Consider the following 27,026-nt stretch of genomic DNA (forward strand, 5'->3'; position numbering starts at 1 on the left):
CCGTCCGCCGCCCGCTACCCGCGCGGGGAACCATGGAGGGAATGAGCGCGCTGCTGGCCCGCTGCCCCACGGCGGGCCTGGCCGGCGGCCTGGGGGTCACGGCGTGCGCCGCGGCCGGCGTGCTGCTCTACCGGATCGCGCGGAGGTGAGTGCGCGCGGCCCACGCGGCCTCGGCCCGCGGTTCTCCGCCCGTCCCGGCCGCTCCGGGACCGCGCGGCGCCTTCCTGCCCGCGAGGCCGCGGCGTGGCGGTGGGGGCCCGGCCTATGCGCCCACGCGCCGGGACCCGCTCTGCACGCCCGCGTCCCGCTGGGGGCTGGGCTGGGAATCTTCGTGGTGGGGAAGAGGCCGGGGGGGTGGGGTGGGTTCGGGGATCCCAGGAATGTGGGGCGGGCGAGGACGACCAGCGCGTGGGTTACAAACTTCCTCCCCCACGGAGACGCGTGCCTGCCGAGCCGCGGGATCTGCAGGGCCGCCCCACGCCCACCCCGGCCCCCGACACCCTGCGGGAGAGTACCGCGGAGATGGGGACTGCGCTCTTGCCCGCCTTCAGCCCGGCTCGGCCGGCACACGCTGGGATGGACTGACTGACACTAGCCGGCACTTTATGGTCGGCGTAAGCCGGCTGGGGCGTTGTTCTAATTTCACAGGGGCCCAATCAGAGTCACGACCCCAGCAGTCCCTGGAGAAGGAAGCCCAGGGACAAAAGAGCTGAAAATTGTCATTAATTAGAAGAGCCACCATGTGAACTGAAGCCACCTAGTCCTGGAGCCCACATTGCTAACCCCTGGGCTACACTACGTCCAAGAGCAGGGAAGCCTAATATTCTTTTTTTTTTTTTTTTTTAGGATTTTATTTCTTTATTTGACAGAGATCACAAGTAGGCAGAGAGGCAGGCAGAGAGGCAGACAGAGAGGGGGTGGGGGCGGGAAGCAGGCTCCCTGCCGACCAGAGGGCCTGATGCGGGGCTGGGACCCAGGACCCTGGGATCATGACCTGAGCTGAAGGCAGACGCTTAACTCAGCCACCCAGGCTCGGAGGAAGCCTAATATTCTTTTTTTTTTTTTAAGATTTTATTTATTTATTTGAGAGAGGGGGAGAGAGCATGAGAAGGGAGAAGCAGACTCCTCAAAGAGCTGGGAGCCTGATGTGGGACTTGATCCCAGAACTCCAGGATCATGACCTGAGCTGAAGGCAGTGGCTTAACCAACTGAGCCACCCAGGCATCCCGGAAGCCTAATATTCTTAAACGAGCCGGTCCTCCTGCTGCCGCCGCCGCTGCTGAGCTGGGTCAGTGGCTGTCCCAGCCCTGGCAGGGCTCAGAGATCATGCTGACCCCTGTGTTCTGAGGGCCCTCCGTGGTGAGGGAGAAAAGTGGAGTGGCCTCTAGTTCCGCAAGGTCTCAGGGGCAGTGCAGCTGTTTCCACATCTGATCCGGCCTCTCAGAGAACGGGGGAAAAGACAGGGTTGTGAACGCATCCTAGGGACAGAGTGGGTGGGTTTGACATTTCAGCAAGGGACCTGCAAAGCTCAGGTACCAGGTAGAAGAAGAGAAGGAACTGGGCTTGCGGTCCCCTGGCAGCAAGTGGCAGAGCTGGGATTTGAACCTGGGCGGTCTGGTGGTTCTTCCTTATCCGCCACCATGTGCTGCTTCTCACCCAAGGCAGAAAGACAGGAGGGTGACTGAGTCACAGGTTTCCTGGAGGAGGAAGGGTAGGAGGGACATCAGCTGTGTCTGCAGGGTGAGCCAGATGGGCAGGCTGAGGAGGGGGTGGCTTCCCAGGGGAGCATAGCAGGGGATTGATGGAGCTCCCGGTTCAGGGGCTCCCTGCCACTGCAGGTCTCCCACTGTTCTGGTTCCTGCCCAATTTCTGGAAGCTGAGGGGCTTCCAGGACCAGCTGGTTCAAGGTGGTCATTTTGTACATGAGGGAACCGAAGTGCAGGGGCATGTGGACAGCAGAAGGGAGCTCAGGGCCCGGCTTGTCTCCTGGACACTGCTGCCTCCCGCATGCCCTGGCGTGGGGAGTGGTACACCAGGGATCAGAGCCTGGGTCAGGCATCCGTTGTGTTTAGTGTGGCTGAATTTGGGCGGGCTTCGCTCACTGTGCCTCACACTCCTGTGTCTTTAGCTGTGGCTTTTCTCAGGGGTCCTGTTCTCTCCTCCTGGGCTGCTGGCTGCAGCTTCCCTCTCCTGAAGATAGGAATCTGGAGACTCAGGGCTGTGTTAGGTTAGCGGTTCGAGGGCAGCCCGGAGGGTACCTGGAAGGCCTTTTCACTCCAGCAGCAGGACACCACAGAGTCATGGTGTGGCGTGGGGACCTCTTTGCTGGCTGGCCTGGGAAGGACCAGACCTCTTCCAGGAAGCTCGAGATTGTCAGAAAGCACAGGCTTTTGTCTGGGCATCGTAAATTGGCCACTGTCCCGCTCCAGAAGCAAGACAAGCCCTGCAGAGACTGAGCCCTTCTCCCGCTAGCAGGAAGATCGCTGTGACAGCGAGGAACATTGGCTTTCACTCTGTGGGTCTTGAATGAGGAGAGTTGTTTCTGGAAAGCGACCTGGGAGGGTCGGGTGGTGGAGACTGGCTCAGGAGCCTGGGGAAGGGGCCGCTTCTCGGAAGTGCTGCAGCCCTCCTAGAGCCTCAGTAGTCCTGCCCGGATCGTTGGTAACTCGGTGCTGACAGCATGTGGTAGTATGGGAACACCGCCTCCAGAAGCCCATTCTCCAGATGAGGGAACCGGGGCCTGGAGAGCTTGGGCTCGAGCCCTCCTCTGGCCTCCGTTGAACAGCAGATGCACTCCAGCCCCTCGGGTCCTAACCAAGCCCCACACTGGGTCCTCGCTGAGCACGCGCAGGAGGCCACCACTGTCCACCTGGGCTGGGAGCCTGAATTGCACTTTGCGGGGCCAGCTTGCCCTGCCTCCGGGCTCCTGATGGCTGCCTGCTCCTGCCCCATCTCGACTCCCGTCTCCGGACTCTGCTGCTCAGTATTGTGTCCAGGATCTTATCTTCTGCTAGCATATCCCTGCTCAGGGCCTCCCATGTCACTGCCCGTGGGACCCTGGGTGTTTACTGGCTTGTGTACTTTCTGGGGTTTAGAGACCGAGAAGACCAGCCTCCCGGGTTGGGCAGCAGAGCCTCATCCTGGCGTCCAGAGTCCCCGTCTCCCGCCCGCCTCCAGCCACACTCTCCTGCCACCGCACACCAGCCCAGGGGCCAGCCCTCCCTGGATGCCCGCCAGGTGTCCCCTCCCCCCTTGGCCCCGCCACCCCGCCTGTCTGAATGCTGTCTGCTCATTGTGCCCTGCTGACCAGCAGACCCATTCTTTAGGGTAACGGCAAATGCTCTGCTGGTTGGCCTCTCCTGTGACATCTGTCACCAGCTGCCCTGTGGATTTCTCCGTTCTCCTCCTCGTATCCGGGTCAGAAGTAGAGAGCCTTGCTTGTCTCTGCCGACCTGCCTGGCATGTGCTCCGTGAACACAAGAGGTGCTGGGGCAAAGGTGGGCGGTCCGCCATCCCCAGGCCACGTCTGTCCCAGACAGGTGGGTCTGGGGGCTTCTGGGCTTGGTACCGGCAGGTTGGCCTCGAGGCCGGGCGGAGGCCTGGAGGCACCAAGCTGCTTCTTGGTGTTGCTGGTGCCGTGGCCCCAGGGGCACCTGCTCGGACTCTCCTGGCTAGGACAGCATGTGTTGCCCGCTCGGGCACAGAAGAGCAAGTGAGGAACTGCCTGGGGCTCCACCGAGGCCCCCTCACCTGTGACGCTGTCCCACACTGTCTTTCGGGGCCTTGCCAGGGGCTGCCCTCCTGGCTTCTGAGGGAACCGGCCTCCCTGTCCTGGAGACCGTCTCCCAGGGTTCACGCAGCGCTCCCACAGTTGGGGCTAGAAGCAGTCTGCCAGGCCCTCTCAGGGGAGGCTGGGCACTTCTTGGGGCCCGGTGGAAACATGGACACAGGTCTTCCACAGACGCTAAGCCCGCTTGGATAGGGATGGAGCCCATCCATGTGTCTCCTCTGTGTGACGCGGTGCTGGGTTCCCGGCAGGTGTCAAAGACCTGGAGCTGCGTCCCTCAGAGTGGTGGGCCCCCTCCTGGAACAGATGCCCCCGTCCCATGTGTAGGAAATGTCAGGACAGAAGCTGTGTTTTCACTAAATGCCCATCAGAGCTGATGGGGTGGTACCGTTGTTGAGAGCGTGTGTCTATCTTTTTTGCCCCCGGTCTGTGGGTTCGGGGCTGGTGGAGGGCTGGGTCAGGAGAACGTAGCTGCCTCTTGTTTCTCCCAAGGGGCTACCCTGCTCCTGGCTGCTTCAGGCCTCCTCTGGCTCCAGCAGAGCCCAGGAGCTCAGCACGCTGCAGCAGAAGCTAGGTGAACCCCTCCAGGCCCCCCTGGGGCCCAGCCTTCCTCCCTCAGGCCGCCTCGCCAGGGCTTGTCTCATCCTTGCCTGTGGTACGGAGACATGCTGCCTTACTACCTCAGACGTCGCCTACTACTCAGAGTGGTTTGTCCTAGAGCCTCCCTGGGGTGGAGGTTGTTGGCTTGGGGAGGAGGGGTTTGGAGGTTTCATGAGGGGACCTGGGGGGCGTTTTCCTGAGCAGGAGCAGGAGGGGCGCTAAGCTCTCAGAATAGACAGACCCTCACACTCCTTTGTCAGGCCTGGTCCAGGCGGAGGAGGGTGCAGCCCTCTGGGGCCCAGCAGCACTGGCTGGGGAGCTGACACTCATGCCCCCGGCACCCCGCTGCTTGCTGGCCCATCCATCGCTCCCAGGCCCTGGACCCTTTCAGGACTGGTTGCAGGGGAGCCGTTGGGGAGGATTCGGTGGCCTGTGGACCCCCACCGTCACCCCCACCCTGGGCAGGGATTACCATGGGGTGACAGCGACAGGAGGCAGAGTTGGCCCCAGGGACCAGAGCTAATCCCCCGCCTCTCCTTCCTGCCACCCGCTTCCAGGCCAGGCTCATTTCCTGCGCAGCGGAGCTGGAGGCTCGGAGTGGAAATGATGGATTCCTGGGGCAGGAGGTGCTCCGGGCTCCTGGGTTGGAAGCTGCAGGTCCTGCTCACCCGCATGGGGTCCCCGGGGCTGGCGCCTTTATCTCCTGCCCCGATCATCCTTTATGCCGAGTCCGCCAGATCCTCTGCTTGGCGTCTCCCCAGAGGCCAGGTGGGGCCTGGTGGGGGGCTGAGGAGGCCCCTGGTGAGAATGGGGACCCCAGGGGCAGGTGAGAGAGGTCTCTCGGCCTGCGTCATCACTCAAGGGGATGTGGCTCCCTGCACCATCACCGAGACGCCTGTGAACCAGGCATGAATGAGCAGAGGGCAAGCCAAGTGGCAGCATCTCGGCGGGGCGGGTTTCTGCACCTCTTGCCCTGCCTGGCGCCGCCGTCCCCCACTCTGTGCGTGGAGCCCAGGGCAGCTGTCCGAGTGCCTTGCGCCAGCCTCCTGCCAAGCTCAGCACTTTCCTAAATGCCCTGATTTGATTCCCTCAGCAGCCTCCATTTGGGGCAAGGATTATCATTATCTCCGTCGTCCCCTAAACAGTGGAGGTTCCAGGAGGTAGGTGACTTTCCCCAGAGGCCACACCACACAGCCGGGAGCACGGTGCTGCACTGCCTGGCCATTTCTAGGCCTTACTCTGGTCTCTTGCTGTTGACAGGACATGGCGGGCCCTTGTCCACCACGAGGGCTTTGCCCGAACAGGGGTAGAGAGTGTGCTGCTGTGGTGGCTGGGGGCGACACAGGGTGCCCTCTGTACCTTGGGGCCCTTCCTCGCATACCGTCACCTCTCCCAACACCTTCCCAGCCTGACCACCGTGGATTAGGCCCTTAGACCAGCATCGTTCTGTACTTCCCACCCTTGACATGCTCTTGTCCCCAGGTGACAGGTCGTAAGGCTGCCTGAATGACCCTCATAACCTGCCGGGGGGCGGCGCGGGGGGTGGTGAGGAAGGGGCCAGGCCAGGAGTCGGCTGTGGCTCCGGGTCCTGGAGCAGGCCCTTTGCGCTGCGGAGCACCTTTATGTGTCTTGTGCCATTGGATCGTTGTAACACATGGAGGCACCGGTTCTAGGATCCCTCGCACTTGGCAGGTGCAGGCCAGGCTGGGTGAGGACAAGCTTCCTGGGGCTCACAGCTAGAACTGGCAGAGCCAGGGCCTCTGGCTCGAGGAAGCATGAGGTCGTGGCTGCCCTGTGGATAGCACTCGGGTGTGGCGTGAGTGCCCACACAGTGGGGCCCAGGCAGCACCCCGGAGCTGGAGGTGGCCTCTGGAGGAGAACAGAAGGGACAGGGGCCATGAGGCCAGGATCCCAGGGCTCAAGCAGCTGCCATCCATTGCCCACATGGTTTCTGGCTTCCCTGGGACTGGAGGGGTTTGCTGGGCAGTTGCTCTTCTCTCCCCCACTCCCCCCACCCCACAGCCAGTGAGCTGGGTGAAGGCGCCCAGAGCACAGATCCCCCAGTGTCTGGGCTGGGATTATCCTGCAGATCCCACCTGTCACCACATGTGTGGCCAGCCAGGCCCCCTGTGGATGGCCTGCCCTGTCCCCTCCATCAGGGATGCTTGGCTCCAGTCTGAGCAGCTGTTTCTAGTCCCCGCCCCTGTGTCTCCTTGGCCTCAGTCTCTTGGGGTTTTCATCTGTGGAGCACAGGGGGCTCCTGCCATCTGGAAACTCCCAGAAGAGCACCGTTTCTACGGCCCAGGGGGAGGCCCAGGGTCTGCAGGCCTCAGGAGGGTGGTCCTAGAGCCTGGCCCCTGTTGCCCCCCTGCCTGAGCCCTAGGATGCAGAAGGAGGGTGGCCCTGGGGAGCCAAGGGGTCTCATGCATCTTCAGGTGTCCCTGGGGAGGTGGGGGGGTGGCGGGAGCACGAGCAGGCGGACTTTGCCTGTTGGCCTTAGGAGAAGCTCCTACTAGCCTCAGCCTCCTTGCTGGTCCTCTGGTGAACCCTCAGCACACAGCCAGCCCCTTGTCCAGTCATTTCCTCCAGCCTGCTGCGTCCCCTGCTCTGGGTGCCCCATCTTGCTTCCAAGTACAGGTGGCAGAGCTCTTCAGACTGACCTGACCCTGTCCTCGCCCACAGGATGAAGCCCACGCACACCATCGTCAACTGCTGGTTCTGCAACCAGGACACGGTCGTGCCCTACGGGAACCGCAACTGCTGGGACTGTCCCCACTGTGAGCAGTACAACGGCTTCCAGGAGGTGCGGGTGCCCCTCCACCCGGGAGGACGACGTGGGCCTGGGGAGCGGGGGTGGCAGCATCATACCCCTACAGTGGCGGGTTGGGGTGCACACCCAGATCTTTCTGGCTCCGGGCCCGTTCCATGCCGTGCGTCAGACCTGGAGTCAGCAGGCTCCCTGCAGAGGCCGGGTGGCGCGGCTGTATGGGCCATGCTCTGCAGCTACCGCCCGGCTCTGCCAGGCCACCAGACACCTGGGTCATCGAGTGTGGGGTTGGGGGCCGTGGGCACAGCTGCAGTGCAGGGAAACTCCGTGCACAAACCCAGGCGGCCAACCCGCAGGTTGCTATCCAGCTCCCTGGAGCTGCAGGGTGCCACAGGGTTCCCAGGGCTGCAGGCTGTGGGGAGGGGGCAGGCTGCACTCTCGGGGCTCCACGTGGGAAAGCTTCTGCCATTGCCTGCAAAGGGGAGGCTTGAAGTCGCCCCCACTTCCCTGGAGTGGTGCCAGCTGGGGCTCCCCACTGACTCCACCCATGCACCCCCCTCCCCCAGAATGGCGACTACAACAAGCCCATCCCCGCCCAGTACATGGAGCACCTGAACCACGTGGTGAGCGGCGCGCCCCGCCCCCGCGCACCTGCGCAGCCGCAGCAGTGGGTGAGCAGCCAGGTGCTGCTGTGCCGCAGGTGCAGCCACCACCAGACCACCAAGATCAAGCAGCTGGCCGCCTTCGCGCCGCGGGACGAGGTGAGGGGGGCGCGTGGTGGCGCATGGTGGGGGGCCCTCTTCCTCCTCCTGCCCCGCGCCAGCCCCGCATCCCAGCCGTTCAACCTCGTCCACCTCGGTCGGGGCACACTTCATGCTCACATAGTCACGGCCGGCAGGGCTCCAGGCCAGGACGGTCATGGAAGCCCCAGTGCCTGCCTGAGGGCTTTGTCCTGGGCAAGGGGTGGTGGGGTCCTGGGGCTCCAGCGCAGGCCTTGTCAGACTGTCGCATCTGTGTCTCTGGGTCCGTCTTGTCTCTTTTCCGCTGGCCAGCCTGGCGGGTTGCTGTGGGGTCGGTGGCGGGCGTTCCCAGCTTGTGGGAGAGGAAACTAGGCAGAGCCCAGCAGCCCCTGTTAGGGATTCGCCTCATCTGGGCCCACAGGGGGGCCCAGCAGGCCAGTTAGCCAGCACAGCCCGGTCTAGGGGTTCCCTGGCCGCCGGAGAGGAGCCCACCTGGGGCCCAGAGACCCCGGCTTCCCCACGGTTCTGCCAGCAGGAAGGACTGTAGCACAGAGCCGTGGCTGAGCAGGGGGAGCCGGGGAGCCTGCTTAAGGGAAGGCGGGTGCAATTTGGCAACCAGAGCCACTGCTCTGGCATATTCTGTGCCTGCAAGAGACCAAACCGGTAACTCTCTGGCCGCTGCAGACTGGAGTGTTGGACTCCCCCGGGGAAGGAGAGGTGTGCTGCTGACTCTTGAGTCTTGAGTCTCCTGGGCTGTTTCTGAAGCCCAAAGAACCCTTCAGCTCCCATGAAAGCCTTCGGTCCTCTAGTGTTCTCTGGATCCTTGGTCTTAAGGGCAGGGCCAGACCCTGCCTCTGGGTGGGTTCTGTCTGCATCTAAGTGCGTCAGCCTGGAGCTGTTTCTCCTGGGACTTCCCTTCTTTCCCGGAGCCAGAGGGGAGGCTGAGGCAGGGACCACGTCTCAAGTTCCTGGCCTCCTGGTGCCCCCTGTGCGGTCACAGAACCTGGCGGAGAGGCCCCTGTCACCCGTGGCCCCGCCACATGCCAGGTTCTGGGCGGGGCCCGCCACTCGGGGGTCGGCATCTCCCCTGCAGGCCAGCCGTCGGGTCGGGCACCACCCGAAGCAGGTTCCAGCGGGGGGGCTTGCTCGGGGGGGGGGGGGACGCTGAGCCTGTCGTGCGTCCGCGCCACAGGGCAGGTACGACGAAGAGATCGAGGTGTACCGCCACCACCTGGAGCAGACGTACAAGCTGTGCCGGCCGTGCCAGCTGGCTGTCGAGTACTACATCAAGCACCAGAACCGCCAGCTGCGCGCCCTGCTGCTCAGCCACCAGTTCCGGCGCCGCGAGGCAGACCAGAGCCACACGCAGGTTGGCGTGAGGTGCCCCCCGCCACTACCCCCGCTGCGGCGTTTGGGCAGTCACAACCTTGAGATGGGGCGGAAACCCCCGGGTAGAGGGCTGAGCCCCCGTGAGCAGAGGGCAGCTCTTCAGAGCTAAGGTCCTCTCCTGGGGGCAGGAGCCTTTCCAGGGGCCCCATCCCCACCCTGTCCCTGTCTCTTGCCGTCTTCAGACCAAGCAGGGGTCCCAGGAAGAGTGGCTCCAATTGTGTTGGTTTGTGTTTGTGCGCTGGAGCAGGGTGTGGGGCGTGGGTGTCTGGGCCCTGCTTCCCCGACACGGGCACAGTCCCCCACAGCACCCTTCATGGAGGGTCTGCCATCCCACCCCGTGACCCCCAGTTACAGGTGGAAGCCAAACTTGGGGAGTTTAAATAACTTGCAGGTGGGCACACATCAGGATTTGAACCTGGCACTGTCTAGCTGTGGCTATTTTTAATTATTGTCACTACTAGGTTGATGGAATGTTCTGGTTTGGAAACTCTGAGGTAATAGCAGGTGGCTTTAGAAGTAAAAGCCATCCACCCCAGGGATACCTGGGGGGCTCAGTCATTAAGCATCTGCCTTCAGCTGAGGTCATGGTCCCAGGGTCCTGGGATTGAGCCCTGTGTTGGGATCCCTGCTCACTGGGGAGGCTGCTTCTCCCTCTGCCTGCCGCTCTTCCTGCTTGTGTTCTCTCTCTGACAAATAAAATTTTTAAAAAAAGGGGCAAAACAAAACCATCCCCCCCAGAGGCATTCCTGCCCACCCTCTCCATGCCCGGCTGGTGTGGTTTCAGGCTGCACCCAGGCCTCTGACCACAAGGCCACGGCCCGCACACCCACTTCTACACAGCAGGAAGCAATGATGGACTGACCTTTGGCTTTGTCCTCACCACCGTGTTCCTACACCAAACAACGTGGCTGCTGTGGTTTTTTAACTTCATTTTGGCCTGAGTTACCGCGGGGTGTGTTATAATTCCATTTAAGATCACAGCAGGAGCTTTTGATGAGAACTTGACAAAAGGAAAAACTTACTGGAAAAAACAGGTCACCGTAATATCAAAAGCGTTTCTCTAGAGGACGTGGGAGCGCGTAGCCGACCCAGCTCGGGGACGTCCGTGGTGGTGGGTGAAGGCCGGGAAAGGCGGGAGGCGCGTCAGTGGAGCCCGGCAGTAAACTGAGGAAGCTGGGAGCGCGGAAGAGTTGAAGACCCGCTGAAGACTGTCTCTGTCTCTGACCGTCAGGAACCAGGTGGCGGTTTGGTTTGGTTTTGTTCAAGCGGAGCTTGAGCTTAGGACCCTGAGAGCTGAGATCAAGAGTCGGACGCTTAACTGGCTGAGCCACCCAGGCGCCCCTGGAACCAGGTGGATTCTTAAGCAAGTGCTCTGGGGCCCTGGCCAGACCCCCCATGCAGAGCGGGCCCCAGGGATGACCGTTGGTGGCACTGGCCGTCTCACTAACCGGTCTCTCTCCCCCTCAGAGCTTCTCGTCTGCAGCGAAGGCCCCAGTCCAGGTCATCGTGCTCCGCGCCCTCGCCTTCCTGGCCTGTACCTTCCTGCTGACCCTCGCGCTCTATGGCACCAGCAACCCCTTTGCCCCACAGGCCACCCTGCCCCCAGCCCTGCTGCCCAGTGGCAATGGCTCAGCCGCACCCGACGACGGCAGCGCCCCGGGGCCGGAGGGCTGGCAGCGGCTGCTGGGCCTGCTGCCCGAACATGCTGCCGAGAAGCTGCGCGAGGCCTGGGCCTTCGGGCAGAGCCACCAGATGGGCGTCGTGGCCCTGGGCCTGCTCACCTGCCTGCTGGCCATGCTGCTGGCCGGCCGCCTCAGGTGTGTGCGGAGCCCAGCGGGGCAGGACTCGGGGGGAGGAGGACACCCGGAGTCGAGGCCAGGAGGCCCTGCTGGGCACGCAGCCATGGGCAAAGCTCCATGGCGTGGCCGGAACGAGACACGGTCCCACTTCTCTGGCCGCTGGGAGTCGGTGGGGGCAGGGTGGGGGGCAGGTGTCGAGAGGAAACGCGTGTGGCCTGCTTGAGGAGTTGGTGGCACTTGCAGCCGGCCTGCCCCTCACTGCCATGTGCTTCGGCTGCCTGGTGTGCTTCTGTCTCTCGCGCTTCTCTGGTGCAGAGGCGGGTGATTGGGCCCAACTCCATCTCTGGTTGTCTGGGGACCGAGTGGGGCCCTAGTCCCCCTGCCCCCGTGCACTTGGAGACTGTGGTGAACAGTGTCGTGTCCTCTCGGGGGCTCCGAGGGAGGGTCCGTAGCCTGGGATCCCCCCAGTCAGAGCCCTGCAGCGTGTGGGTGTTGGGAGTGGGAGTCAGAGGCCCCCGTTCTCCTCGTGGCCCCAGACTCTGTGCTGTGGGCAGGGCCAGGGGTGGACACGGAGACTGGAAGTGGCCGGAGGGAGCGGGCTATTACCCTGCCCGTCCTGGGCCCTCACCGCTGCCCTCCTCCGTCCTGCAGGCTCCGGAGGATCGACGCCTTCTCCGCCTGCCTGTGGGCCCTGCTGCTGGGGCTGCACCTGGCCGAGCAGCACCTGCAGGCCGCCTCGCCCGGCTGGCTGGGCGCGCTCAAGTTCAGCGCCACGTCCCTGTGCTGCCTCGTGGGCTTCACGGCAGCCGTGGCCACAAGGAAGGCGACAGGCCCGCGGAGGTTCCGGCCCCGAAGGTCAGAGAAGCGGCAGTGACTGCGGGGGGAGGACAGACAGACGGACAGGCCCGGAGCGGGCCCCTCTGACTTGTGTCTTACCTGCCTCGCTCCTGCCCTTGCCCAACCTAGAGACCCTGCCCTTTCTGACCCCATCAAGCTACCCTCCCAAGTGCCCTCTAGCTGTCCACCGCTGCCGCGGTCTTTCTGGCCAAAGACCCCGCCCCCCCCACTGCCCCGAGACTGGATCCTGGGGGGCACCCACACAGCCTGCCGCTGACCCAGGGCCTCTGGCTGGCAGCTCCGGGAGCCCCCGCCCTGGGCACACTCTTTCCTGCTTTTCACACCGGGGGGGAGGGGCAGGTCCCCGCTGTCTGCGGCTCCTCTCACTTCGCTCTATCCCTGAGCCCCTGGCTCGGGCTGGTGATGGGGCTGGGGGCTGGGCCCTTGCCGCATGGCCTCCTTCGGCTGCTTGGCTTGGGCAGGTGCTGCTGAGCACGGGCCAGAGCAGAGCCCCCCAGCTGGTCTCCACATCACTTCTCTGGTCTGTCCTTTTGGTCGTGACTGTGGTCCAGCCAGCCCTCACGGAGCCGGGGAACCAAGAGGACATAGGGCTGCGCCCCCGGGTGTACGGTTCAGTTCCGGCTCCAAGACCTTCCTGAGACACATGGTCCCTTGGCCTCCTTCCCCAGGAACGGAGAACACTGTTCTTGGGTTCCGACTGGGCCTGACCTTGAGTGTGTGGGGCGAGGCTCTTGAGGGGGACGTAGAGAATCCTGTGGCTCCTGTGGTGAGTGTCTTCTCAGAAGCCAGACTGCTGGGGGCGTTCGCCTGGTGGCGGTGGTCTGAGCAGTCTCTCTTTCAGTCTTCTGCTTTTCGGGCACTGCTCCTTCTTCTGAGATGCAGCTGGCTTTGCCCTTAAAAGCCAGGGCCCAATCCCGGTGGTGGAGCCCTGTGCACCGCCCCCCCACACCTGCCGCAGGGGCTGGGGTACAGGCCTCCCGAGCAGAGGCTGCCCCACCTGGCTGGCAGCGGAGGCCTGAGTCCTCTCGGCCTGCTCCCCTGCCCCATGCCTGGGGTGTCCCACTTCCGCCACTTGGCCCCTTTGGGTGCCTGGGGAAGGTTGTCACTCCCTGCGGATAGCACAGGGCAGGGGCCCGAGACTGGCACACATGACACCGGGTTGTCATCTTGTCCCTCTGTCCTGTCACTAATTCTGGCACCACTCCGGAGGCTGTTGAGGCTCCTGCTTCCCAGTTCCCTGTGGGGCAGGTGGGAACACAGGACAGAGCCACTGCTCCCTGGGAAGCATGCCTGCTAGTCACTGGCTGGTTCCAGCCAGGCCCTGGGCTCTTCCAAGCTTCAGTTTACCATCTGAGACGAGAGGTGGGCCTTTCTCCAGGGCCCCTGAGTGCTGATCTTGGCGTGGACACACTGTGGACACGGAAGTGCCACCCACATACAGAGGAAGTCGTTAGCCTAGGGTGCCATCTCTGAGTGCCATCTCAGCAGGCGGGCGGGCCCAGGGCTGCCCCCGTCTGGCGTTCTGCACTCTGATGACTCCCTCCAGGGCCGGTGAGGCCTACCACCCGTCACTGAGTATCAGTCCCCCTCCAGATAGGCCCCTGAGGGTGCCAACCGCTCCCCGTTACATATTGGAGCTGGGGGAAGGCAAAGCAGAGGACATGCCCGTGAGGGTCACGCTCAGCAAGGGGCCACCTGCTAATTGAGCCTGAGGGGCAGGTGCCAGGCCCTTCATGGAGTCCGGGCCCCGCTGTCATGGTCCTTATATGCTCACGGGGTCCTAAGAAGCCACCCCACCTCACGCACATGCATGTGCGGCAGCCGGGGCACCGCCCTGCACCTGGGGCGGGAGGGGGTGGTCTGGAGCTGCCTCCTAGCTGTGTGGCCCCAGTTGAAGCCCCCCCGCCCCCCCCCCCCCGGCTGGGCTTGGCTTGTTCTCTGCGGAGAGGGAGGTGTAAGGTGACTGTCCAGGAAGGAGGAACCGGAAGCGAGCCCTGTGGGCCTAGCTTGGCTGTCGTCGGGGGAGGGGGGAGATGGCCCACTGCCCATCAGTGGGCCCTTCATCCCCAGTCAGCCTGCCGGGGAGGGAGAGGAGGCGGCAGGTGCCAGGCCAAGAGCCCGTGGTCTGTTGGCTGTGCATGCCCTCGTGTACGGAAGCGCCCGTCCTCAAGGAAACTGACAGCGTGATGCTAATGACTGCTTTTCTTGGCGTTGAGTAGAAGCAGGACATCTGTGTGTATGTGTGTATTTAAGTTAAATTATTTATAATAACCACAACCAGCTCCCGTGCTGGCCAGGAGCCCCCGCTGAGCAGATGTCTTTCCTGCCCTCTAGCGGGGAGGGAAAGTCACCCTTATGAGATGGGTGTCCTTGGAGCGTGGCGTCCTGGGCTTTTTAGAGTTCTGCTTGACTTTTTTTAAAACTACCTGTCTGTCCTTTGAAGTGCGTTGCTTGGAGTGTATCCATGCCCTCTGATGTTTGCTGGCAACAGCTAAGGGAGTGCAGGCAGCTCTGGGATCGGGGCTTATTAATTGGAAATGCGTCACCCTACCTGGGACCTCTGTCCCCTGCTGGGGACCACTGTCAGACAACCTGCGGTCGGGGTGACTGTCTCCAAGATGTGAGGGGGGCCCACTTGGCTCTCTTCTTGCTCCAAGTCTGGGGTCCCCACCGTGGGCGGAGCAGCTGCCTCGACACACTCGCCTGGGGAGGAGCCCATGTCCCTCCTGTCCGTGACTGTTACCACGTGTCTCGCCCTCTCTGGTTGTGTGGTGACCTGGGGAGGACTGGTCGGTGACTCTGTCTTTGCTGTAACCGTAACTCCGGCCGTAGATGTCGTGTGTTTCATGCTGTATTCTCAATAAATGCCTCCGGGGCTCCGCTCCCACTGGCAGGCGTCAGGCACCATGTCTTGTTTGTTCTTTCACGTTCCTTCAGAGGCTTCTGGGCCGGGGCAGGGGACTTTGAGGCACAGGTGTGCCCACGGGAGTCAGGTTTGGGTGCTGGTGACGCAGGCCCCAGCGGCTCAGGGCTCGGCTGTCGTCGTGCCCTGCTGGGTCCTCTTTCCCCCGTCTCAATAAACTGCTGCTTAAAATGTAGTCCTTTCTCTCCTTCCGTTCCTGTCACGGACTGGGATTGGGTCGAAAGAGACCGGGTGGCCCCCTTAGCGTCAGATGGGACATGCCGCCCGCCCCGTCCCAGAACCCGTTGATGCAGTGGACGTGCAGACTTGGATTCAGGGCTCAGTGCTTCTCTGAGATGGGGTTTGAGGGTGTGGGCTGGTTTGGGGGGGCCGCTTGCCAAAGGAGGCGTTGATATCTTTGAGCTCGCTGGAGCCTGGCAGAGGTTTCCAGGAACCGTCTGCTGCAGAGCCATGACAGGAGCACCCTTGGCACTTTATGAGGCTCTACTAGGTGACTGATGTCACTGTGTGTCACAGCAGGAGGGGTCAGACCAGAGAACTGGCTCCTCAATGCCAGCGTTCTTGGAATCAGAGATTGGGAAGAGCTCCCGTGCCGGACGGCTGAGAGACTCGAGTTCTAAGCACTGGGGCGGTCCTAGGTGTGAGCAGGATCTGGGGAAGCGGGTAAGAGCTGGAAGGACCCTGGAAGCTTCTCCTGGGCACAGCTGACCACCTCTGAACCCTGCAGCGTGATGTGGAGCCGCTCCCCTCACTTGCCGGGTGGGGAAAGTGAGGGTAGTGGGCTCTGCCGGGGTGAGGGTGGGGCGGGCACAGGAGGCCCGGCGCCGAGTGCTGCTGCCCTCTGCTGGACAGCGCCCCCCTGCCAGCCTACGGGGTCCCTGAGGAGGCGCAGGCCCCCGCAGGGGACAGAACTTCACACGCGATCAGAGCAGGCTGGCCAAAGGTCCCAGTGTGCCTTCCCTGCCCCTGCAGTGAGGCGGTGGCCTCCCCCACCTCTGGCTCTTCCCCCACAGTGGTGGCACCGTCCTGCCACGTGGTATCACTATTCTACGGTGACAACAAAATTGATCTGTGTAGAGCCAGAACGTTCCACAGGTGTCTGGGGGGGTGGCAAGGAGGTGGGGGTCTGACGGGCTTGGGCAGAACAAGTCAGCGTGTGGCGTGCGGGCGCGTCCTGCGGGGAAGTGGCCGGATACTCCTGGCAAGGGGCTTGATATTTCCTGCCACGATTTCCCCATGTCCCCCAGACCCAGGGGCCCTGCCTTTGCTTCTGACGTCCAGGTAGTCTCCTGGTGTTTTGGACCGCACCAAGAGATCCCGTGATTCTCGTAGGGGGCGAGGGCAGACCCCACGCTTGCCTCTCGGAACTTGTTTAAAGCAAGGGCTGGGAGTGAAAAACAGGGAGATCAGCAGAGTGTGGCTCTGCTAGCGGTGCCCCGAGCATTTGGTCACGAGGCGCGCAGGGTGGGTCCCTTAGCCGGCCCCCGGCTCTGCTGCAGGGCCTGAGCCGGCTGCCTATCCATCGGCACCTTGTCCATGGCCCCAATTGTCCCTTGGGACTGAGGTAAGGCTGGACCTCCCCCAGCTCTGTCCGGACGGCGGACTAATGTATTAACTGCCTCTGTCCCTCCCCTCCCTCTGTAATCGGTTGCCTTAATCAGAAGCATGGTTGACAATCTGGCTTGGGGCCACCGGGTCCTCTTGTGTGATTTGTCCCATTCTCGAGTTAAAGAGACACTGTCACCTTACATCTTTTGGGCAGCCTTGCGATCGTTTACTGGTCTTTTCTAAGCTGGAGTTAGGCTTGCGTCCCCAAGAGCCACTTCCTGGGGGTCCCCGAGCCTGATCGCCTCCCTCTCCACTCTGCAAGCGGCTTTAGACGGGTGAACGAGACCAGAGAGCAGCAGTGGGATGCCCGGAGCCGGGCCCTGGGGAGCAGAGGGCTCCCCAAGCTCAGCCGCCCCGTCAGGAGGCTCTGGGCATGGAGCGCCAGGTGGCCAGGGGGAGCCCAAGGCCTTTGGCCTTCACTGGGTGCCTGGCGCGGGCGCGGGCATTTTCGCTTCAAGGCGAAGGGTAGGCGTGAGGTTGGCAAGGGCGACAGTGTCACTTTAATCCCGAGACTAGTAGTGGAACTAGTTTGCTGTGAAGCTGAGGGAGCTCGGAGGGGGCTCGGAGGGGGCATGCAGGGAGGGCTGGGTCACGCTGGCGCCTCCAGCCACCCGCTCCTAATGGCGTGAATGCGGTCGGACTGCTTTTCCGCTTCAACTAACGCACGCCTCCCTGGGACCCCGACTCCGGCCCCACCTGGCACCAGGGGAGAGGGGCCGGGACCTGGGCAGAGGCCGCCTCCAGAGCCCCCCGGGGCTGACCCTCCTCTTCTCTCCCGCGCCCGACGGGCTTTTGCAGGTGTTCCCCACGCGTCACGGCCGGCCTCTGCCCCACGAGCCCCAGCCTGGCCGTGCCCTACCCGGGCGCGGGCCCCTCGCCGTCTCTGTTCATCCCCACCCCGCCCGGCTTCCTGCCGCTCGCCAGCCAGCAGCTGTTCCGGTCTCCGCGTCGGGCCTCGCCCTCCTCGCTGCCGGGCCGCCTCAGCCGGGCCCTCTCGCTGGGAACCATACCCTCCCTGACGCGGGCAGGTAAGGGGCGCGGCGCGGGGCGGGGGGCTCAGATCCTGGTGCCGCGTCTGCTCTTCCTACTCTGAGCCTCAGTTTCCCTCCAAGAAAACGAGGCTCATAGCAGAGCCTGCCTGTGGGTGTTTGGGTCAAACAAGGTGACACTGGAAAGCACCTTCTCGAAGGGCGGTAGGCGCTCGGTCGATGTCCACACGTTGGCCGTGGCCTTTCGCCGCTGTTCTTACTACCATCAGGACTGCCACATTTTGCCGTTCTAGCTTGGGGGCTGGAACATTTGCCCGGGTTTATTGAGCGCTTGCTGCCTGCAGGCCCTGGCATGACGAACACCTGGTCCCTGTCCCAGGACACGTCCCATCCTTCACCTTTTGCAGCAGAATCTTCCTGGGAAGTCAGTTATAAACTAAATCTGGTGTTTGCTCCTCGGACCCTCGGGGGGACCACCTCTGTGAGGGCCCTCGGTGCTCTGGGAAGCCCCCTGGGCGGCTTGGGCTTGCCGCCTCCTCGGGCTGCATCCTGGGGGCTGGCTTCCCGGGTGGCGGGTTTGGAAGTGGGAAGCCTCGAGCCAGGATCCCAGCCTCCAAGAATGTGGGCGCCCTCTTGGTTAATCTGGGCTTGGTAATCTGCAACTGGTGTCTCGTTTAAGCCCCACAGCAGCTTTGCTGGGCTGGGGGCTCTGGCTCCAGTCGGAGTCCCCTCTGAGCTTTGGTTCCCTGCCCCCCTGCCCCCCCGCCCCCCGCCTGCTGTGACTTACCCAGGGTCCCACTGCAGCTCGGAGCCGGGCTTTGTGCCCAGTTGTCTGGCTCCTGAGCTCAGGCATCCTCCTGGATAGAGGGTGTGTCACACCACAGGAGGGACGGGGCACACAGTGGGTAGGGTTCACGGCCTTTTGGGTAGGGCCAAAGATGTGATCACCCGAGTACAGACGCCTGCACTCCAGATGGTTCTGTGTAACCAGAAGTCAGCGGACTTAATTGGATGAGCCACCCTCCTCCACTCATTCAGCAGAGCTCCTGATCCCCTGCTTGTGTCCCTGGGGGTGGTCCCTGGTCCCTGGAATTCCCTGAACATGGGAACCTGGGAGGCCCAGCAGCTGGGCGCTTCCCCTAGAATGTTCTGTGGAGCTGTTCATCAGGCCTTCTGGGTAAGGGTGAGGGTAGGGCTGGTGGGGGCCAAGGTGGGGACAGGGACACAAGCTCCCAGGCCTCTGTAGGACCAGCTCAGTTCGGGTCCTGCTGGGCCCTTCTGATGGCCATCTTGGAGACAGAGGTGCAGACTGTGGGGGAAGGCTGCCTCTTGTTTTGCTCTTTAAAATGAGCGGGGCACTTGGCTGGCGCAGTCAGTAGAGCATGGGACTCTTGATCTCAAGCGCCTGAAGAGAAATGACTCCAGTTAATGTCCCGCAGGGTGAAAGGCAGGGCCTTGATCTCCGAGGGGCCCCTTACTGCCCCTCTTGTTCTCCGTAGGGCAGACGCAGGGTTGAAAAACAGCCCCAAGCCCCCCCCCCCACCGCTCCTCCCTCTGGAGAAAAGCCCACCAGCTGCCGGTCTGTTGGAGGCAACTTGGGGGTGGTCAGGCTTCCCCATCTCTAGCCAGGCTAGTGCTGATTCACGCGCCATGAGGGTCTTCTGAGCCCCTCATGTGGGCAGCTGAAGTGCCAGGAGTCGTCAGTTGGGAGCAGCCAAGTGGGCCTCCAGCCCATGACCCTGGGAGGGCCTCGAACCAGAGGCCGTACCTCAGGCCTGAGGTGGGCATGACGTCAGGGAAGCTTCTAGAGCAGGGTCCTCAGCAGACATAGCTGCTGCTGTTATTATGGGATGGGAATACCCGGAACGCCAATGACCAGAGGCTTAGCTCCTCCAAGGTAGTTAAAGGCCATTTTGCTTATATCCCAAGTTCATACTCGGATGCTTTTCCTTTTCCCCTGAGCAGAGACGTCCATCTGTTCCCTGTGACCCTTGAAGAGAACTTGGGACAGGAGCGGGCAGACTGCTGAGGGCGCCGGGAGCCTGGCACCTCCCAGCCCGGAGCAGCCCGTACTCCTAGGACGAGACTCCGAGACTGTGCAGGACTCTCCATGCTCGCCAGCCCCGGGGGCCGAGCAGGGGGGCTTCCATTTCAAGTGCCTTGGGAGCTGTGGGTGGCATCCCAGAGCCAGTGCAGGCCATGGGGGCGGGATTTCCCACCCCTCACGGAGGACCCACAGCCTCCCTGTTGCCCTGCGGGGCTGGAGGCAAGGACCGCAGGGCACCTCTGTATGATGCAGGCCTGTCACCATCTGGTGATGGGCGGGATCCCAGGGCCTCCCTGCAGGGGGCGGTGAGGATGGGTTTTTGCAGCTCCTTGCCTCAGGTAACCAGGTTCCCATTTCCTGTGTCGGGCTCTCGCTCTCGCTCTCGCTCTCCCTCTCCTCTACTCCTCCCTGCTTCTGGCCTTATCCCTGCGTCCCTACGGCTCATGCCCAGCAGAGACACTGCTCTCCTAGCATCCATTGAACAGGTTCCAGAAAGGCCACGTGGCCACGCTTACCCAGACACAGGGCTTGGCCTGGGCCTGTGTCTGTGGGCCTTGTAGGGGAAGGGGCAGGGGACCCTCAGGGCCCCGAGGGCAGTGGAGCAGCAGCCTCTCAGGACAGCACGCGGCGGCCGCGAGATCTTCCCACACTCAGCTCTCAGCCGAGCGCTGAGGATATGTGGGGTGGGGTCTCCGCCCTTGGGGGGGCGCTTGACTGAGGAAAAGCAGCGTGTTCGGTGTTCCCTGAGGTGCAGCCCGGGCCGGCAGGCACGGGTTAGCGGGGGGGGGGACCCCAGAAAGCTGAAGGAGTGGCTCTGGGGGAAGGGGGCCGGGGTGACTTTCCCCACGAACTGAGAGTGGACGAAGCGGATCTCGGACAGTAGTCACGGAGTCGCTTGAGAGCCCGTGTTTTCATGAAAGCCTGACATGAGTGACAGAGGTTAAATGTCAGCAGATCAGGGACTGGAGAATGGAGGGGTTGGGCAGCTGTCGTCCCCACAGGCCTGACACGTATCACCCTTCTCTTTCCCTCCAGACTCGGGGTATCTGTTCAGCGGGAGCCGCCCCCCGTCTCAGGTGTCTCGATCTGGAGAGGTTCCTGTTTCAGGTAAGGAGGACAGGGAAGCTGCTTTCGATGGGGGAGCGATGTGGGCGGGAGTTTGCGGAGTGTCCCGTGGATAGAACAGCAGTGTGGCTAGCGTGAGCTGTAGGGTCCGAAGGGGGCCGGTGTTCAAGTCTCAGCCCTGTGCCTCCAGCAAGTGCAGCCCTGGGCAAGTGACTCATATCCTGTGCCTCACTTTCCTCTTCTGTCAAATGGGCGCAGCAGTTTCCAGGATTCGATGGAATGCTGTCGCCCTTATCGGTGATGACTCCTGGAGGCGCGCATTCAGGACCCCGCAGGAGCAGGGCTGGGGTTCCCCAACCTTAGTTAAGTCTTAGGAGTGCCCTTGGGGCAGCAGGGATATGGCGAAGGGTCTGTGATCCTCTGGCCGCCCTCAGCCCCTGGCAGGCTTCCCTCTGTCCCCTGTCCTGGTGCAGCCTTGCCTTTCTTCCTGGGTTACTAGAGGAGAACCCCCAGGACCAAGGAACAGTAGCCACAGCAAGGGTAGCTGTGACAGTGGGGGACGCTCACACCTTGTCACCAGTCTTACCAGAAGTCGTCGTCTCTGTTCTCCTCCTGCCCTCTAGATTACTTCTCTCTGCTGTCGGGGTGCTGTCCCTCCTCCCCGCTCCCTTCCCCAGCGCCTTCCGTGGCTGGCTCCGTGGCCTCCAGCTCTGGCTCTCTGCGCCACCGCAGGCCCCTCATCAGCCCGGCCCGGCTCAACCTGCAGGGGCAGAAGCTGCTGCTGTTCCCGTCACCCCCCGGGGAGGCCCCCAGCACACCCAGCAGCTCAGACGAGCACTCACCCCACAACGGCAGCCTCTTCCCCCTCGAGCCGCCCCAGGTCCCGCAGAGATCGCCGGCACAGGACACGAAGCTCAACATGGGTACGACCCTCTGACTGCCCTCCTGGCCAGGCTGTGACAGGGCCGCTGGTCACATGCAGGTGTGGGACGACCCAGCAAGAGGTCACACACATCCTGTCCTTGCCCTTTCCTGGGCCCGTGAGTCCACTCTCCTGAGCTCCAGACACTCCCGGCCTGGGCTTCTGGTGCCCTTGAACCGTCATAGATGTTGCCCTCTGTGGGCTGATTTTATTTTCTTCTTTTGCAATTGACCTTGAGGGGCCTTTGTTCTTTGGGACGGATCAAAAAGGCATCGTGCCTTGCTAGCCTGTGCCTGTCTGGTCATAGATATTTTTGTTTTGCTCAGATGGTGGTGTTCTGACAAGCATTTTTAAATTTTTTATATCGGGCCTTAACCTTTACAATGTAGAACTTTCCCCTGAATGTGTGGATTTGCTGTGCTTCTTACAGCGTCAGAAGATTTGGCCACAGTGGGCCTGGATACTGGCCAGACAGGTGGAAGGACAGGCTGACATCCCACGTCCCAGCCTTGGCCACCCCCCTGCCCCACCTCCTGAAGCCTCGCTTGTGGCCATCATCTGTCAGAGCCTGCTGGGCACGGAGTTTGCTGCTCCTGGTCCAAAACCAGCTCCCCTCATGGCAGCTACGTAGCCGGGTTATGAACGAGGACCTGGCCTTCCATTGCCCAGGGTTAGGGCAGGTGGGCAGGGCCACGTCCAAGGACGGTCCTGGGATTGGAGGTAGAGCCACCCCACGTCTGTCCCTGGGGGTGAGCTGTGAGCACCCGCTGAGACACCCCTTTTCTCTGCAGACATGAGGTCGGGGCCAGAAAGAGGCAGTGCCTGCAGCAGCCGGTCCATCAAGAAAGAGGACGACTCATCCCAGTCCTCCGCCTGTGTAGTGGACACCACCACCCAAGGGTGCACAGAGGGGGCCGCCACCTGGAGAGGTCTGTGCTCCGACCTGGGGGAGGAGGGCAGGGTGGCTCAGGGGGCCGCGGGTCTGCAGCCCCCGCCCCTCCTGGTCTATCAGGGACCCTGAGAGAGAAAGCTTTCCAGGGCCCTCGAGGGCCAGAAGTCTGTGAGATAACCCCCCAGCACCTTCCGAGTCCAGCCCCACGGGGCAGGCAGACAACACGCCCATGCTCCGATCAGGGTCTGGATCCGCCCCTGGCCACAGGGAGCTCTCAGATTTGACCAAAGGAACACAGCACCAGTGAGAATGTAGTTCCTCGGCTGTGCCAGCCGCGTCTCGAGCACCCCGGTGCCACAGGGGGGCTCTTGTCGCCAGTGCAGACACAGAGCGCTCCAGCCCTCGCACGAGGTCCCCGGGAGGATGCTGACCCGGAGTGCCTGGCCCCGCGCGGAGCTGCGGGGTTCCCGTCCGGCTCCTCTGTGTGCGGGCCGCGGGGCGGGAAGTGAGATGAGCTCCCGGCTCTGTGAAGCCCCGGGCACGCGGTGGGCACGTAGGAGTCAGCCCAGGGGCATCGGGGGGCCACGTGTGTGGGGAAGATGGACGGACAGGTGTGCACAGGTGGTTCTGAGCTGACTGGAAATAGGTGCTGCCCCCCACATCTAGCTGGTCTGGGATGCAGCTCCACAGCCAGCAGACCCCGAGCACAGACCTGGGGAGGGAACCCCAGCCCAGAGCCGGGGTGGGGCACTTCTCACTCTACTAGAGCCCCTGTTCCTGTCTGTGCAGTGGCGGTCGCCCCCCAACCTCCTCCCCGGGGTGCAAGTGCAAGACCCTCTAGCCCAGTGCCCGTCTGGTAGCGCGGGCTCAGGAAAGGAGGCGCCTCATTGACCAAGTGACCCGAGGGGCGGGGAGGCCCCTGGGGGGCTGGGCCGGTGGTCCCCTGCACAGCGACCCCACCACCCACCGGTCCCTCTTCTGACAGTGTCTCTTCACTCTCTCTCTCCAAGGTCGTTTCGGGCCCTCCCTGGTCCGGGGCCTCCTGGCTGTGAGCTTGGCCGCCAACGTGCTCTTCACTTCGGCCTACCTGTACCAGGTCCTGCGCTGAGCCGCGGCCCACAGCCTCCAGGTCCCTGAGGGGCTCAGGGGTGCCCCGGTGCATGCTGCTCCCACCACTGCTGGCCTCGGAGCCCTCCCCGGGGTGTTGCCTCTGTCGTCCTCACCAGGGCCCGTGACCCCACTGGGCCCGTCCTGTCCTCGGGATCCCCTCCTCACCTAACAGACCGCAGGGCTGAGCGTGGGCCGCGAGATCACTCTCCTCCCTGCCCGTCTCCTCAGCTGACATCACTCGTGTTTGGTGCTGACCCTGACCCCAAAGCCAGGGGTCCCCAAGGGGCTGCGGGACCCTGGGGTCCCCTCCCGCACTGCCCAGCCCGCCTGGCAGGAGGGCCACTACTACTGTAACTGCCCAGGAGCCGGCTGCCCCCCGCCCCTGCGCTGCGGGCCAGGACCACCTCTCTGTACTGTACTCTGGTCCCACGCAGCCACCTCAGGTTCCCTGGGGGAGGAGCAAGGGACGGTCCCTGTGTCACTCACCCTCAGTCCTGCCTGGGGAAGAACAGAGCCCTTGGACGGGCCCCCTTGAGGACGGGCCTCCCCTGCCTCCGTCTCGCCCTGTCCTGTCAGTTCCAAGTCTGGCCTGGCCTCTGGCTCTCCTGGCTGGGGAGGTGGAGGTCTGGGGTCCCCAGCCCAGGGCCCCTCAAGTTCTAGTGTAAGCACTAATCCTCCCCTTCCCCCTGCCAGCCTCCCTGTTGCCCTCGTGTGCCCCCATTTTGTTACCTCCAGTGACCTGCCCAGGCTTGCACTTCTGGGCCCCTCCTCCGTGCATGGGGCTCCCACAGGGGCCTCGCTGGAGCCCTCACCCTGCATTGCCCTGCAGGACAGGCCTGGGGCAGCCTGCAGGTCTCCAAGGAGACCGAACCCCACACCCTGCCCTGCCACCAACCTGTCCCCTTCTGGCCCCCAAAGACCCTCCTTCCTTCCTCCCTTTCGTTGTGCTGTCACCGTGGGCTCAGTGTGACCTCAGTCTCCAGGCCACCTCGGCTGGCTTTCTCTCCCACCCCACTCCCCAGGCCCCGCCACTGCCCTGCCTACTGCTCCCACGGATTTGCTCCCCGTGACCCTCCACCTCTGTGCCAGGGGTCCCGTCCTGCCCCTGAGCGGAGGAGGGAAGGCCCTTGGTCTGGCACAGGGACCCCCCCCACCTAGTGCTGTGAGGACTGAGTGTGCGTGTGCATGTGGCCCTCAGATTTCCCCCACCCCGTACCCACTGCCCTGGGCCTCAGACGCGGGCAGGCAAGCAAGCATGGACGGCGTGTGTGTCTTGCACGTGCCTGTGCCCCTCGGGGAGGGACTGGCAGTCTCCGTGAATTCTGAGACTTGCCCCTGGGGGAGGTGGAGGGGAGTTGTCGTGAGGACAGGAGGAAGGGTCTTTATCATTCAGGGATAAAGTTTAATTTTATTTTTCTACACATTTTTGCCAGGTAAGGCATTCTGCTGCTCAGCGGGATGCCCCCAGTTCTCCCTGCCAGGGAGGTTTCGTTTTTTTAAGCCTTGGGTGCTTTTTTAGTAATTTTTTTTACCATGTGGGGAAGGAGTTGCTCTGACCTCCCCCTCTCTCCTCCCCCCCGCCCCCCCCCCCCCCGCTCCTGTCCTGAGAGCTGTTTCCTGCCGTGCCTCCCCGCCAGCACACGGGGCGTGGGGGGCCAGGGGCCGCACCGGGACCCTGAGTCCGACTGCCAGGGCTGACCCAACGCACAGGTGGTGCTGTTTGGCCCCTGTTTGTGGAGCGGGCACGTGTGTCAAGTTTTTTAATTTTATTTTTGCCTAACAAAGCCAAACTCCACTCCCGAGTACCCTTCCTCTGGCTCTGAGGAAGCCCCCAACACAGAGCGCCCGCCCCCTCCTCTCGGCCCCTCCTGCCCGAGACCCGAGGTCCCAGCACCCCGCAGGGGCAGGGGAGAGGCGGGGCGGGGAAGGGGGCTTGCTTATGTTTCTTTCAGTCAAAAAACACAACCTTATTTTTCTTTATAAAAGCAAAAAAGGAAACCAAAAAAGATACCAACCTTTGAACTATATACCTCAGTCCGTCTTGTCTTCTGTTCACTCGGGAGGCTCAGGCCTGGCGGGGAGGGGTCCTGGCCGCAGGCAGAAGCGATTTCACCCATTTCTTCAACACAGCATTGAGAGTGGGGTCTTGGGGCTTATGGTGGTGGTGGCAAGTACAGCGTGACCTGTCCCGTGGGGGTGAAGGGATTGGAACCAGGAGACCCACTGCCTGAGGAGGGCCTGGGCGGGCAGGGTAGACAGGAGCTGTCTGAGCCCAGAACCAAGGAGGGTGTCCCTGGGGACAGTGTGAGTGAGGGCTCAGGCAGAAAGCCTGTCCCAACCAGCAGTCCCCAACCTGACCCCAGAGCTGCAGGGGCGACAAACCTTGTTCTCTCCTGAGCCTCCTCCCAGTGGCCCGCTGACCCTCCTGGCAGCCAGACTCGTCGCTAACACACACACACACACACCCCACTGGGTGCACAACCGGACACTGCCCAGCCTGGGCAAGGAGGCCCAGCTTCAGGGTGGATCCGGGAAAAGCACTCAAAGGTGCCCCTCTGGCCCCTCACTGAGCCAGAACCCAGGGGCAGGGAGCCAGCGGTGCCCCTGGTCAGTGTCCCCCAGACCAAGCTCTGTGCTTGGGCTTCCTGGTGACTGCGGGGTCTGCATTTCTGTGGGCTCAGTTGAATTCTGAAGGTGCAGGCCCAATGGGGGCGTTAAAGCCCATCACAGTGCAGAGGGGCAGCCCAGCAAATGGGAGCGCCCAAAGGGAGGATGGGTGGGGGGGTGCATGGCTCCCAGGGGGTGCTCGGCAGGGGGCTGGGCTGGGCTAAGGACCTAGCTGATCTGGCCCCTCTGAGAGGTGATCAGAAGCAAGACCCTCCTGTTAGGACGCAAAGTGTTTTGTATGGTAGCATCTCTGAGGACGTTTCACTACTGGGAGTGGAGGAACTTGGGGAAGGCTTGGGGACTGCCAGCTTGGCTTCAGGGACTGACGGGATTGGGTGCACTTGCTGGCTTCAAGTTCTGTGTGGCCCCCGTTCACTAGGTGGCGGAGCTCCAGGATTTCCGCAGCACGTTCTTGCCTTCATCCACCACAGATCTGCACAATAGTTGTAACGGTGCCCCTAGCATGTGCAGGGCCGGTGTGTGTGGCTGTGTCGGGCACTGGGGCTCCAGTGGTGAGCGGAGTCCTGATGGCTCTGTCCCACGGCGTCCCACCTAGAGCAGGAGGCTGGCCGAGGTCAGCGTACAGTCCACGCACGGGCAGCAGAGGGCTGCGAGGTCACAGGACACAGCATCTCCAATGTGAACAGTCAGGAGGCTGGAGAGGAAGTTCAAGGACAATGAGATCACTGCGTGGTGGGGGCGTCCAGTGCTTATGGAAAGGCCCCCGGGGCCAGCTTTCCAAAGAATTGAGAGTGTGGCAAGAGCCTGGGGAGGGTGGAGAGCAGGAGGTCCCCCGTGAAGGGTGCATTGGGATTTCCAATTTCATCCCAAGAACAAAGGAATCAATGCCGAATTCAAGCAAA

At 62.8% G+C, this 27,026-nt stretch overlaps 1 protein-coding gene across 4 annotated transcripts; it reads left to right on the forward strand.

Annotated features, from left to right (window-relative positions):
• Positions 1–25,080, forward strand: TMEM201 (transmembrane protein 201). 4 transcript variants are annotated; one of them, XM_032863334.1, is made up of 11 exons: positions 1–145; positions 7,070–7,190; positions 7,721–7,915; positions 9,087–9,263; positions 10,751–11,100; positions 11,734–11,937; positions 17,270–17,499; positions 20,543–20,614; positions 21,196–21,495; positions 22,286–22,423; positions 23,397–25,080. In XM_032863334.1, the coding sequence occupies exons 1-11, from the start codon at positions 33–35 to the stop codon at positions 23,492–23,494; spliced, it is 1,998 nt and encodes a 665-aa protein (XP_032719225.1). In that variant the 5' UTR covers positions 1–32; the 3' UTR covers positions 23,495–25,080. The 4 variants fall into 4 exon arrangements, with proteins under 4 accessions (XP_032719225.1, XP_032719226.1, XP_032719229.1 ...); XM_032863335.1 differs by lacking the exon at positions 23,397–25,080 and adding an exon at positions 21,925–22,164 and having other exon boundaries at positions 21,305–21,495; positions 22,286–22,371; XM_032863338.1 differs by lacking the exon at positions 23,397–25,080 and having other exon boundaries at positions 21,305–21,495; positions 22,286–22,394.
• Positions 25,081–27,026: the final 1,946 nt, after the last annotated feature.

This window comes from Lontra canadensis, unplaced genomic scaffold, assembly GCF_010015895.1.
Source record: "Lontra canadensis isolate GAN:19392208 unplaced genomic scaffold, GSC_riverotter_1.0 scaffold25, whole genome shotgun sequence".
NCBI lineage: Eukaryota > Metazoa > Chordata > Mammalia > Carnivora > Mustelidae > Lontra > Lontra canadensis.